Source organism: Bison bison, unplaced genomic scaffold (assembly GCF_000754665.1).
Source record: "Bison bison bison isolate TAMUID 2011002044 unplaced genomic scaffold, Bison_UMD1.0 scf7180017857650, whole genome shotgun sequence".
NCBI classification, from domain to species: Eukaryota; Metazoa; Chordata; class Mammalia; order Artiodactyla; family Bovidae; genus Bison; species Bison bison.
The window spans coordinates 17,955-29,751 of NW_011488223.1; the positions used below are offsets into that span (position 1 = coordinate 17,955).

At 37.6% G+C, this 11,797-nt stretch overlaps 1 protein-coding gene across 1 annotated transcript in view; it reads left to right on the forward strand.

Annotated features, from left to right (window-relative positions):
* Nucleotides 1–421: 421 nt before the first annotated feature.
* Nucleotides 422–11,797, forward strand: part of LOC105003669 (alpha-2-macroglobulin-like) — a 60,527-nt gene continuing 49,151 nt past the window's right edge. The window contains exons 1-7 of the mRNA XM_010860993.1: nt 422–464; nt 3,158–3,330; nt 5,518–5,698; nt 6,844–6,994; nt 7,142–7,194; nt 8,338–8,358; nt 8,812–8,980. Of these exons, the coding sequence (XP_010859295.1) occupies nt 3,248–3,330; nt 5,518–5,698; nt 6,844–6,994; nt 7,142–7,194; nt 8,338–8,358; nt 8,812–8,980 (658 nt within the window). The 5' untranslated portion in view covers nt 422–464; nt 3,158–3,247. The remainder of the gene's footprint in view (nt 465–3,157; nt 3,331–5,517; nt 5,699–6,843; nt 6,995–7,141; nt 7,195–8,337; nt 8,359–8,811; nt 8,981–11,797) is intronic.

The window sequence follows — 11,797 nt, forward strand, 5'->3', positions numbered from 1 at the left end:
ATGAAGCCTAGCTTTGAAAATCAGATTATTTGTAGGCACTTTCTAGAAATATAATTATGCAAGTCATAGTTTTGACAATAATAAAAAGCACTTTGAGGTTTTATATTGATAAAAGTATATTTAAATTAATAATATTTAAATTTTGCCAAAGTTATATCAGGTGATTCTAAGTAGAAGAATAGCAATTAGTAACCATTTATAAGTGCCTTTTTTGCAATGTTTCTAGACAATGAGAACGAGAATGACTAATAACTAATCCAAATCCTTTTGCAATTGACCTAGTTCCCAGTGGTGTGCTTTCAGTAGAATTAAAAAAGTCATACTTGATTCGTCAGCTGATAGGTAATTAAGCTGCAGTATTCTTGCCTGGAGAACCCAATGGACAGAGGAGCCTGGCGGGCTGCAGTCCATGCAGTCGAAAAGAGCTGGACACAACTGAAGCAACTAAGCACAGCACAGCACAGGTAATTAAAATTCTTTTTCAATGATGATTACAATGTGACCTTTGGCTTTTAACTTAGATAATTAAATATTCAAATGATGATATTATAACAGAACTTCTTGTGTTTTTTTCCTATTTTAGAAAAATATTTATTTTATTTGGTTGCACTGGATCTTAGTTGCAGCATGTGGGATCTTAGTTCCCTGACCAGGGATGGAATCTGGGCCCCCTGTATTGGGAGCATGGAGTCTTAGCCACCAGGCCACCAAGGAAGACCTCTATCTCTCTTTATGTGAACAAGACTTCTTGGTGCTTGCATCTATAGAATAAGTAGAATAGGAATAGTATAGAATAGAAATATAGGAGAGTAGAACATAGGAGAATAGAAAACATAGCAAGAGGATAGGTGAGATGTGTGTCAATCTAGCAGTAAGTCATATTCATCCAAGGACACATGATCCGATTGGAGGACCCAGATGGATGGAATATACAATTAATTTCATTTTTTAGAAATGACTTTCAAACAAAATTTTTCTTGTGTTTAATATTATTGAAATTATAGTAGCTATATATAGTTTTGATAAAGAATATATTGACCATACTTATAATGATAGCTTGATCTAGAAAAATCTATTACTACTCAGAACTGGATAGGTACAAGAACGTCTTTTATAGTTTTGATTATCTTTAGTTTCAGAAATGTATGATAGAGTGATCTTTAAAATATATTGAAGCAGTACTTCACCAGTGGTCCAGTGGTTAAGACTTCACATTCTAACGCAGGGGGTGCAGGTTCAATCCCAGGCCAGGGAGCTAAGATCCCACACGTCTTGAGGCCAGAAAAATGTATAAAAAGAAGTAATATTATAAAAAATTCAATAAAGACTTTAAAAATGATCCACATCAAAAAAAAATCTTTTAAAAAATAAAATATATTGAAGCATAAAATAACAAGGTAAAATTATGTGGGAAATAAGAATGGAAATACAAGATTTAACAGAAACAAGAATGATGCTAAAATTTCCAACTTTTAAAAGAATAGATCATGTTGTTTTAAATGGATAATGGTAGGCAATAAATGACTGCAGTATTTACATTTCACTGAATACATTTTCAAAATGGTATTTCACTTTATTTTTAAAATATCAGTATTTATATTTTTTGTTATCTTACTCATAATGAGAAGTTTTAGAAGCTAAGCATGTGTGAAAGGTTACATGCTTAATAAAATTCTTTTGGGAATATAAGGAGGAAAAAGATTGAAGACCACAAAAATATGTAATATAAGCATTAGCAGAGAATGTAGAGAACATACTGTTTATGCTCTATGATAAACATTTTAAATGTATCTACTATCATTTTCAATTAAAAATCACAACAATGAAGTTTTATAATACTTCAGATTTATTCTTCTACTCTAGAAATTTAAACTGTAATGGTGATTTTGCTTCATCAAAATGCAGATTTTTATACTTAGTCGTTAGGCATTTGGCCAAAGTAAGGGATTGGTATATATCCAAAAAAGTACAATTATGCCTATGAAAAGTTACTTGGAGCCTTCTTAAAAATCATTTATTATCTATTGTAAATTACTTTATTCCATATTAAGCTGGCAGAGAATGAAGATATTTATTTATGGCAGTGTAGGAATGCAGGATGGAAATGGAAAGAGCATAGTTTCTAATGAGAAAAGAAACCAAATGAAGCTAAAGCATTTTATCTTCATTCAGCAAGCATTTGCCAGGTACCAAGGCCTCACACAATGTATTATTACAGTTTATTTAACCTAGCATTATATCACTAATAGTTTATTATCATCATTGGAATTATATTTTTTAAATTAATCTTTATTGGAGTGTAGTTGATTCATAATGTTGTCTTAGTTTCTGTTTATAGCAAAAGTGAATCAATTTTACATATACATATATCCACTCTTTTTTAGATTTTTTTTTCCCTCATGGATCATTACAGAGTACTGAGTAGAGTTCCCTGTGCTACACTGTGGGTTCTTATTAGTACCTATTTTATATACAGTAGTGTGTATGTCGATCCCAATTTCCCAGTTGATCCCTTCCCCCTCCCCCTGTGCTGTCCCCCTTGGTAACTTTGTTTTCTACATCTGTGATTCTATTTCTGTTTTGTAAATGAGTTCATTTGTACCATCTTTTTAAAGATTCTAAAGGTTATTTTCTTAGAAGATAAAATTAATTGATTGGCTTTATATTCTAGACGTTAAATGAACTAAGAAACTATAATAATGTATTACATGGGTTCATTTTATTTATAAATAAGTATAAAGATAGCTATAAAAAGTGAAAACTAAGCTTTCAAACAATGGAGAGATTATCTTTATATTTATTTTGTTTAAAATTCTGGGATAAATTTTCCTTTGTTTCGTTAATGAACTCTATCGGTTGACACTCAGGGAATGTGTGCTGTTCCCTGGACTTCCAGGAAAAGATCTGTGTTATGTATTTACATAAGTAGCTCTTAATTTCATCAAATCATATCATTTATTTTGATTTATTTTCTTAAAGATGTTTAAAGTTGCTGATTAATGACCACAACTAATGTAGTCTCAACATGCTATTTTTCATGCCCTTTGAAAATCTGAGCAAGTGGATTGAAGTGATCTGCAATTGATTTTTTTATACTGGAAGTAGTTAATATGTTACAAAAATAAATGGTTGGCCGTTTACTTTCACTACCCATCAGGTAAAATAAAAACCAGGGATTCTGGAATAAGAACAGAGTTCAAGGAATCAAAGACTCAGACTCCCATTCTTTCCTGTTCCTCTCTACACCATGAGGGGACATCAACTGCCTAATCCAGTCTTGATTCTGCTTTTCTTGCTCCTTCCCAGAGATGCTTCAGCTACCTCCAAACCGTAAGCAACATTTCCAGAAAATTCTATTCCCCTCCTCTCTCCCATTCTGTTATCCATTTCTTGATGTCTGCCTTTTTATTTCCTAATTCTCTATGAAATTATCTGCTGTTGAAAAGCATTGAAAAATGATTACCACAGGTGGTAAAAGGTATACTCCAGGTCCAGAAAACTCAGAGACACAAGGTAATAATATTTGTGAAATATTTGTGAAGCAAATATTCCATCATCCAAGATGATGGAATTCTACATATTCACCAAATAAAAATATATAATTCCTACCCAAAAAAAGAGATAAATTCTTTATTGGCTAATGAAAAAGGCTGCAGTGTCTTGTCTTTGTCATTGCAAAGTGACATAGTATCTTTGTCTCCTCCAAGTCATGGGTTCCCAAGATGGATGAGACCTAAAGACAAGCCAGGATTTGTGTGTTAAGTCACTCAATCTTTCACCAAATCTTTAAAGGCTAACATTAGACTTTGAGAACATACAGATCAACAAAATGTGGGCTGTGACCTCAGTACCTCATAGTATAAAAGAGAGAGAGAGAGAGATGGTGCACAGAGAATGAAATAAAATGCAAAAACAGAACCAGGATTCTGTGGGAATTGTTGTTGTTCAGTTGCTAAGTTGTATCCAACTCTGCGACCCCATGGACTGTAGCCCGCCAACGTCCTCTGTCCAAGGGGATTTCCAGGAAAGAATACTGGACTGGGTTGCCATTTCCTCCTCCAGGGGATCTTCCTGGATCAGGGAACAAACCCTCATCTCCTGAGTCACTAGGGAAGCCCTCTGTGGGAATACTGACAAATAATACCTAACTCCTCATGGGAACGTATATAAAGGAAGGGGCATCACCAAAGTCTACATAAGGAAGTTGTTTTTGAGATGAGTCTTATGAAGCAAATAGAAGTTTTCCAGCTAGACCAGGACACTTCAGACAGACCGACAAGCATGAGCCACCAGAGCATCACAGAGTTCAGTATTTTGGGCTTTTCTAAATGATAGATAAACAGCAACAGAGGGATGATATTTTCTTCTGGGTGTACGTGGTAACACATCTGATGATTAGCCTAGTTTGTCTTCTATCTGCAGAGAGTGGAAGAAAGAAAAGAGCTAAGGTTGCATCCGAAACAGTATTGAAAATAGATTCAGTTCCTCTCCATGAATTGTTACCTCTTTAATGTTTCCTGAAACAAAGTGACCTCTGATACCATCATACGAAACCCAAGACCACATACAGACAGATTCTCTTACTGGTTGCAATAATAATTAATTAATTAATAATATCATTTGTTAATAAATTAAATGGAGAAGGAAATGGCAAAGTGTTTTGAGAGGACTGTTGACATATAACTGAGAATTAAAGTTGTATTAAAGTGTACAACACACATATATATTGTGAAAGGATTTTCCCCATTGACCTAACTAATCTATTACATAGATTAATCTAATGATTTATCTAGCACATCTGTCTCTCAGCTATCTACTTTTGAGGGAGAGGTAAGAACATTTAATTTCTGATCTCTGAGCAAATTGCAGTTACATAATACAGTTATCAGCCATAGTCACCATGTTAGATATTATATCTTCAGCTCTTATTACCTCATAAATGACAGTGTATGCCCTTTTACCAGCATATTCCTGTTTCCCTCTACCTCCCAGCCATTGGAAAGCACTTTTCTACTCTCTGTTTCTAAGTTTGACTTTAAAAAAAAAAGATTCCTCATGTAAGTGATACCAGGCATAATTGTCTTTCTCTGGTTTATTTCACCTAGCACTGTGCCCTCAAGGGCCATCTATGTTGTCACAAAGGGCAGAATTTCCTCCTTTTTTTAAGGTCGAATACTATTCGTGTATGTGTGTGTATGTGTGATCACATTTTCTTGGTTCATTGAAAATTTCTAATTTAGAGAATTACCTCTATCCAAAATGTATAACAACTTATGGAGTGCTTATCCATAGCTTACAAATAGGTTTACTAATGTGGAAATAGTAAATTTTCACAACACTGGAGAAATGTATGGGTGTTTTAACTTGGTGGGGGGTTCTGAGTTTCTAAGGTCTATACTCCTTGCCACTCCTGCTGAAATCTAACTTGGTTCTGTGACTGATGAAGATAGCAAAGATTATCTAGAAAACAACCACAATAACCCCTCCATGGCTGACCCAGACCCCTCTTCTCCACAGGCAGTACCTGGTGCTGGTCCCATCACAGCTGTATGCTGGTGTTCCTGAGAAGGTCTGTGTCCTGCTGAATCACCTGAATGAGACAGTGGCATTGACAGTAACTCTGGAATATGAGACGGAGGGCAGGAATCTCCTCACAGACCTGGAGGCGAAAAACTCCTTCTACTGCAGCTCCTTCACGGTCAGCATTCCTCCTTGGGGGAAGGGAAATCATTACAGAGAGAGCACATTAGTTGATGCCTTAGGTTCTGACCCCCAACAATTAAAAAATGGCAGCTTGGTGCTCTGTGATGACCTTGATGGGTGGGATAGGGGTGGAAGGGAGGTCCAAGAGAGAGGGGATATATGTATGTATATAGTTGATTAACTTTGTTGCCCAACAGAAACTAACACAACATCATCAAGCAATTATACTCCAATAAAAAATAAAATACAAAAAAGAAAAATGAGGAGTACAGAGTGAATTTCAAACAAGTCTAAAGATAAAATTTCTACTGAATATACTTTCATAATATTTACAAACAGAACTGATACAATATACAAAAGATAACAATGGTTATAAGAAGGATTTTGTTTGTTCTTAAAGCAAACTTTGAAGGTAAATCATATTCATGCCTTTATAGATATAAACACAGATTCATAAAGTTTAGTGACTTATCTAAGTTCTCCCAGATGGTTGACGGTTAATGTACTGTCCTTGTAACCTTTTACTAACTTAAAGTATTAAAAAGTTAATCATACCAGCTTACTACCAATGATAATATACAGTGCTACTTTTGACTGTTAGAAAATAAATTTTAAAAATTATTTTAATACTACCATATTACTGTCAAAATGAGAACTTGTTATTTCCTTCATTGTCATGACTAGTTGAAGAATTATTTCATTTTTATTGCAATGACATTTCTCCTTTAATCAATTTAATAAATTGCTGCCTTCATGTTACACACTCATATTAATCTATAAAGCAGGGCACATTCCATTTGACCCTGAAAAAATGAAAGCGAAAGTATCTGTTTCTCAGTCATGTCCAGCTGACTCTTTGTGACCCTGTGGTCTGTAGCCCACCAGGCTCCTCTGTCCATGGAATCTCCAGGCAAGAATCTTAGAGTGGATAGCCATTCCCTTCTCCAGGAGATCTTCCTGACCCAGGGATCAAACCTGTGTCTCCTGCATTGCAGGTGGATTCTTTACTGTCTGAACCACCAAGGAAGCCTAGCCCTTACTAATTCCCACGGGACTAACTAGAGAAATGAGAAAGTCACAAAAGCTGAGACACTCAGAAGTGGATCTGGACAGATTCTTCAGCTCATTTCTGTTTTACAGATTCCGGATTCTTTTCCCTTCGCATTCATAACCGTGCAGGTGCAAGGACCAACCCAGAACTTCATAAAGAAGAAGCCAATATACATTACAAAAGCAGAAAGCCTAGTCTTTGTCCAGACAGACAAACCCATCTACAAGCCAGGACAGACAGGTATAAGGAACTAAACAAGCAAAGGCAATCTGAAGGGTTGGAGGTGTAGTTCTCTGTTACCTTTTGGAAATCCTGGCACATTGTTATTTGTGTTACCACCCTGAATTTCCATTGGCGGCTTTCATGAGAAAAATCTCTGTGTTTCAGTGCAATTCCGCATTTTCTCTGTGGATGTCAACTTTCACCCTTTGAATGAAACGGTAAGTCTCATAGCAATGGCTATTTTGCTGTTGTTCAGTCGCCAAGTTGTGTCTGACTCTTTGCAACCCCATGAACTGCCTCACACCTGCTTCCCTGTCCTGCACTAACTCCCAGAGTTTGCTCAAGTTCATGTCCTTTGAGTAAGTGATGCTATCTAACCATCTCCTACTCTGTCGCCCTCTTCTCCTTTGCCTTCCATCTTTCCCAGCAGTAAGACTGGCAGAAAAAAAAAAAAAAAAAAAAAAAAGCCAAAATGTAAAATCTGTTCTTTGGAGAACCTGAGACCAATATGAGATACTTAAACCTACCACAGAAAGTTCTCCAAAGCATATGGCTACTGGAGTATAAGGGAGATAAGTTCATCAACTACATTCTTAAAGTTAATTAAATATTCGGTTGAAATTATCTCCTTAAAGACTCAATTATTCTAAATGAACAAAAGAAAATAAATGCATTTGATATCTCTCTTAAGAGAAATGGAGAATTTCTCACAGATGAAAGTCAGCTGCCAAATAAAACTCATTATTTGGACCTTTTTACACAAATCTAGGTTACATTACTTCATAAAAGGAAATCATGATTTCTTTTCTGTTTGTTCTTTTTTTTAAGAATTTTTTTCCATCTCTTAAAAAAAAAATTTATCCATGTTTGGTTATGCTAGGTCTTTGTTGCTGCTCAGACTTTTCTCTAGTTGTGGAGAGCGGGGGCTGCTCTCTAGCCGCAGTGCACAGGCGTCTCATTGCGGTGCTTCTCTTGTTGCAGAGCACAGGCTTTAAGGTGCATGCGCTTAGTAGTTATGGTTCCCAGGCTCTAGAGCACAGACTCAATAGTTGGTGCACACAGGTTTAGTTGCCTCACAGCATGTGGGATCTTCCCAAATAAGGGATTGAAACTGTCGCCTTCACTGGCAGGTGGATTCTTTACCACTGAGCCATCAGGGAAGCCCCCATCATTTCTTCAGAGACTATGTCCCAGACTGAACATATGAAGTGTTATGACTCAAACAGGGCCACATTTCCTCATCCAGACAAGAACTGAATAGGCTCAACTTCCTTCTGGTCCAAATACTGTTTTAATGCTGGTGTCACAGTTTTGTCTTTCTATACTCTGTCTCACATTCACCCTATTTGTTTTCTTTTCAGTTCCTGGTGGTTTATATTGAGGTAGGTAATAGCTTGTGTCTCTCTCTTGGGATGAGGCCTCACTGTGAGTTATATTAACTTTCCTCTTTCCACTTTCTCCTTCCCCACTGCCACTTCTTCAGAACTAAATAAATACTGTTTTCCCTGTCTCTCATAAATCCTGGGGAGAGTGGATAAGATGTCAATGAAATAACAAAATGCCCTGAGATGATGCAACGTAGTGGCTCTTCCAATATTTCTGACTGAGATAGTATGCATAATCACAAAAAGAGGTACTATCACCTGTCATATCTCAGCTGGGCAAGTTGCCCTTTTCTAGTCTAGAATTCTTACAAACCTTTGCTAATACGTCTGGTGCCAATTTACCAACCAGCTAATTAGCCTGCTTCCCATGTCATCCTCCCTGAAAAGCTGTTCTACTCAAAACTATATATTTCAATTGCTTCAATATACTTGTGATGCTTTTACATATAGAACCCCAAAAGGAACCGGATTTTCCAATGGCCCAGTTTCAAATTGCAAGGGGGACTCAGTCAGCTCTCTTTCCCACTCTCAGTGGAGCCCGCACTGGGTCCCTACAAGGTGGTACTGCTGAAGGAGCCTGGGAAAAGAATAGAGCACTCTTTTGAAGTGGATGAATACGGTAAGAATTCTACACACGTCAAACACATGTATGACATTAAAGAATACAAGATTGGATCATTTTTATATGTAGTGACAAGCAAAAATCTAGCATATAACAATCAAAAAGTAGCAAGAATTTTTATTTATCTAAATATTTGCCAAACACTTCATGCACTATCTCATTAAATCCTTACAATAGCCCTCTGAGGCAGATACTATACCATCTCTATTTTACAAATGAGTATATTGATACTAGAGAAGTGAAAAATTTACCAAAATCATGGAGCCAAGAGGCATAAGAGATTTTAATAGTTCCAACTGACCCTATTCAAACATAAATTATTAACCAATATATTGTGTTATCTACATGCATCTCTTGATCTATATCTTATAACAGGATGTATTTTCTGGGATTGCATCCTTGCTGTCTGTAACCTACGTGTAATTTACGCTAATAATAGTTCTCAGACATTGAAACCATCTTATTAGTTATCAATTATGTAGAATTTCTAATGTAAGTTAAATACATCATGCTGTGGATAAGGAGTTGTTGTTGTTCTACTGCTAAGTCATGTCCAACTCTTTGTAACCCAATGGACTGCAGCATGCCAGGCTTCCCTGTCCTTCACTATCTCCTGGAGCTCACTCAGACTCAAGTCCATGGAGTCAGTCATGCCATCCAACTATCTCATCCTATGCCTGCTCTTATCCTCCTGTCCTCAATCTTTCCCAGCATCACAGCCTTTTCCAATGAGTCAGCTCTTCACATCAGGTAGACAAAGCATTGCAGTTTCAGCTTCAGCATCAGTCCTTCCAATGAATATTCAGGTTTGATTTCTTTTAGGACAGACTGATTTGATCTCCTTGCTGTCCAAGGGACTCTCAAGAGTCTTCTCTAATACCACAGTTTGAAAGCATCAGTGCTTCCATGCTCAGCCTTCTTTATGGTCCAACTCTCAAACCCATACATGACTACTGGAAATACCATAGCTTTGACTATACAGGCCTTTGTCAGCAAAGTGATGTCTCTGCTTTTTAATACACTATCTAGGTTTTTCATAGCTTTTCTTCCAAGGAGCAAGCAGCTTTTAATTTCATGGCTACAGTCACCATCTGAAGTGATTTTGAAGCCCAAAAATATAAAATCTGCCACTATTTCCACGTTTTCTCCATCTGTTTGCCATGAATAGGAGACTTATCACAAAAACAGGATTCTCCAGTCTCACCAGAACTGCCATGAGAATTATGGAACAGGGATTAACTATAGGAACAACTAACCTTATATACAACTGTGTGGGAGAGGCTGGAAAAGTCAAGAGTCCCGCAGGAGGAGTTGGTGGATCTGAGGAAATCACTAACCAGGCCTCCTGAAGCAAGGTTGAGGATGTACAGATCAGAACTTACAAGGGCACATTCAGATTCCAGAGTGGACCACTGAGGGAAACTGGCAGAAGAATCAATGGGAGGATGTTAGCTCTCCCTCCTCCCACTTTGTATTTCTATAACCAGGTGTCTGGTAGTGGGCCCAGGGTCTCTGTGAGTCAGCAGGGTTAGAAGTTGGGAAGAAGAGCTAGAACAGACAGAGAAAAAAATAAGGACAAACTGAAAGTTTCTGGCCCATCTGTACCTGTGACCATGTCTAATCATCAGATCAGATCAGTGACTCCTACGTGTGCAACTCTTTGCGACCCCATGAATCGCAGCATGCCAGGCCTCCCTGTCAATCACCAACTCCTGGAGTTCACTCAGATTCACGTCCATCGAGTCAGTGATGCCATCCAGCCATCTCATCCTCTGTCGTCCCCTTCTCCTCTTGCCCCCAGTCCCTCCCAGCATCAGAGTGTTTTGCAATGAGTCAACTCTTCGCATGAGGTGGCCAAAGTACTGCAGTTTCAGCTTTAGCATCATTCCTTCCAAAGAAATCCCAGGGCTGATCTCCTTCAGAATGGACTGGTTGGATCTCCTTGCAGTCCAAGGGACTCTCAAGAGTCTTCTCCAACACCACAGTTCAAAAGCATCAATTCTTCGGCACTTAGCCTTCTTCACAGTCCAACTCTCACATCCATACATGACCACAGGAAAAATCATAGCCTTGACTAGATGAATCTTTGTTGGCAAAGTAATGTCTCTGCTTTTCAATATGCTATCTAGGTTGGTCATAACTTTCCTTCCAAGGAGTAAGCTTCTTTTAATTTCATGGCTGCAGTCACCATCTGCAGTGATTTTGGAGCCCAAAAAAATAAAGTCTGGCACTGTTTCCCCATCTATTTCCCATGAAGTGATGGGACCGGATGCCATGATCTTCGTTTTCTGTATGTTGAGCTTTAAGCCAACTTTTTCATTCTCCATTTTCACTTTCATCAAGAGGCTTTTTAGTTCCTCTTCACTTTCTGCCATAAGGGTGGTGTCATCTGCATATCTGAGGTGATTGATATTTCTCCCGGCAATCTTGATTCCAGCTTGTGTTTCTTCCAGTCCAGCCTTTCTCATGACGTATTCTGCATATAAGTTAAATAAACAGGGTGACAATATACAACCTTGATGAACTCCTTTTCCTATTTGGAACCAGTCTGTTGTTCCATGTCCAGTTCTAACTGTTGCTTCCTGATCTGCATACAAATTTCTCAAGAGGCAGATCAGGTGGTCTGGTATTCCCATGTCTTTCAGAATTTTCCACAGTTTATTGTGATCCATACAGTCAAAGGCTTTAGCATAGTCAATAAAGCAGAAATAGATGTTTTTCTGGAACTCTCTTGCTTTTTCCATGATCCAGTGGATGTTGGCAATTTGATCTCTGGTTCCTCTGCCTTTTCTAAAATCAGCTTGAACATCAGGA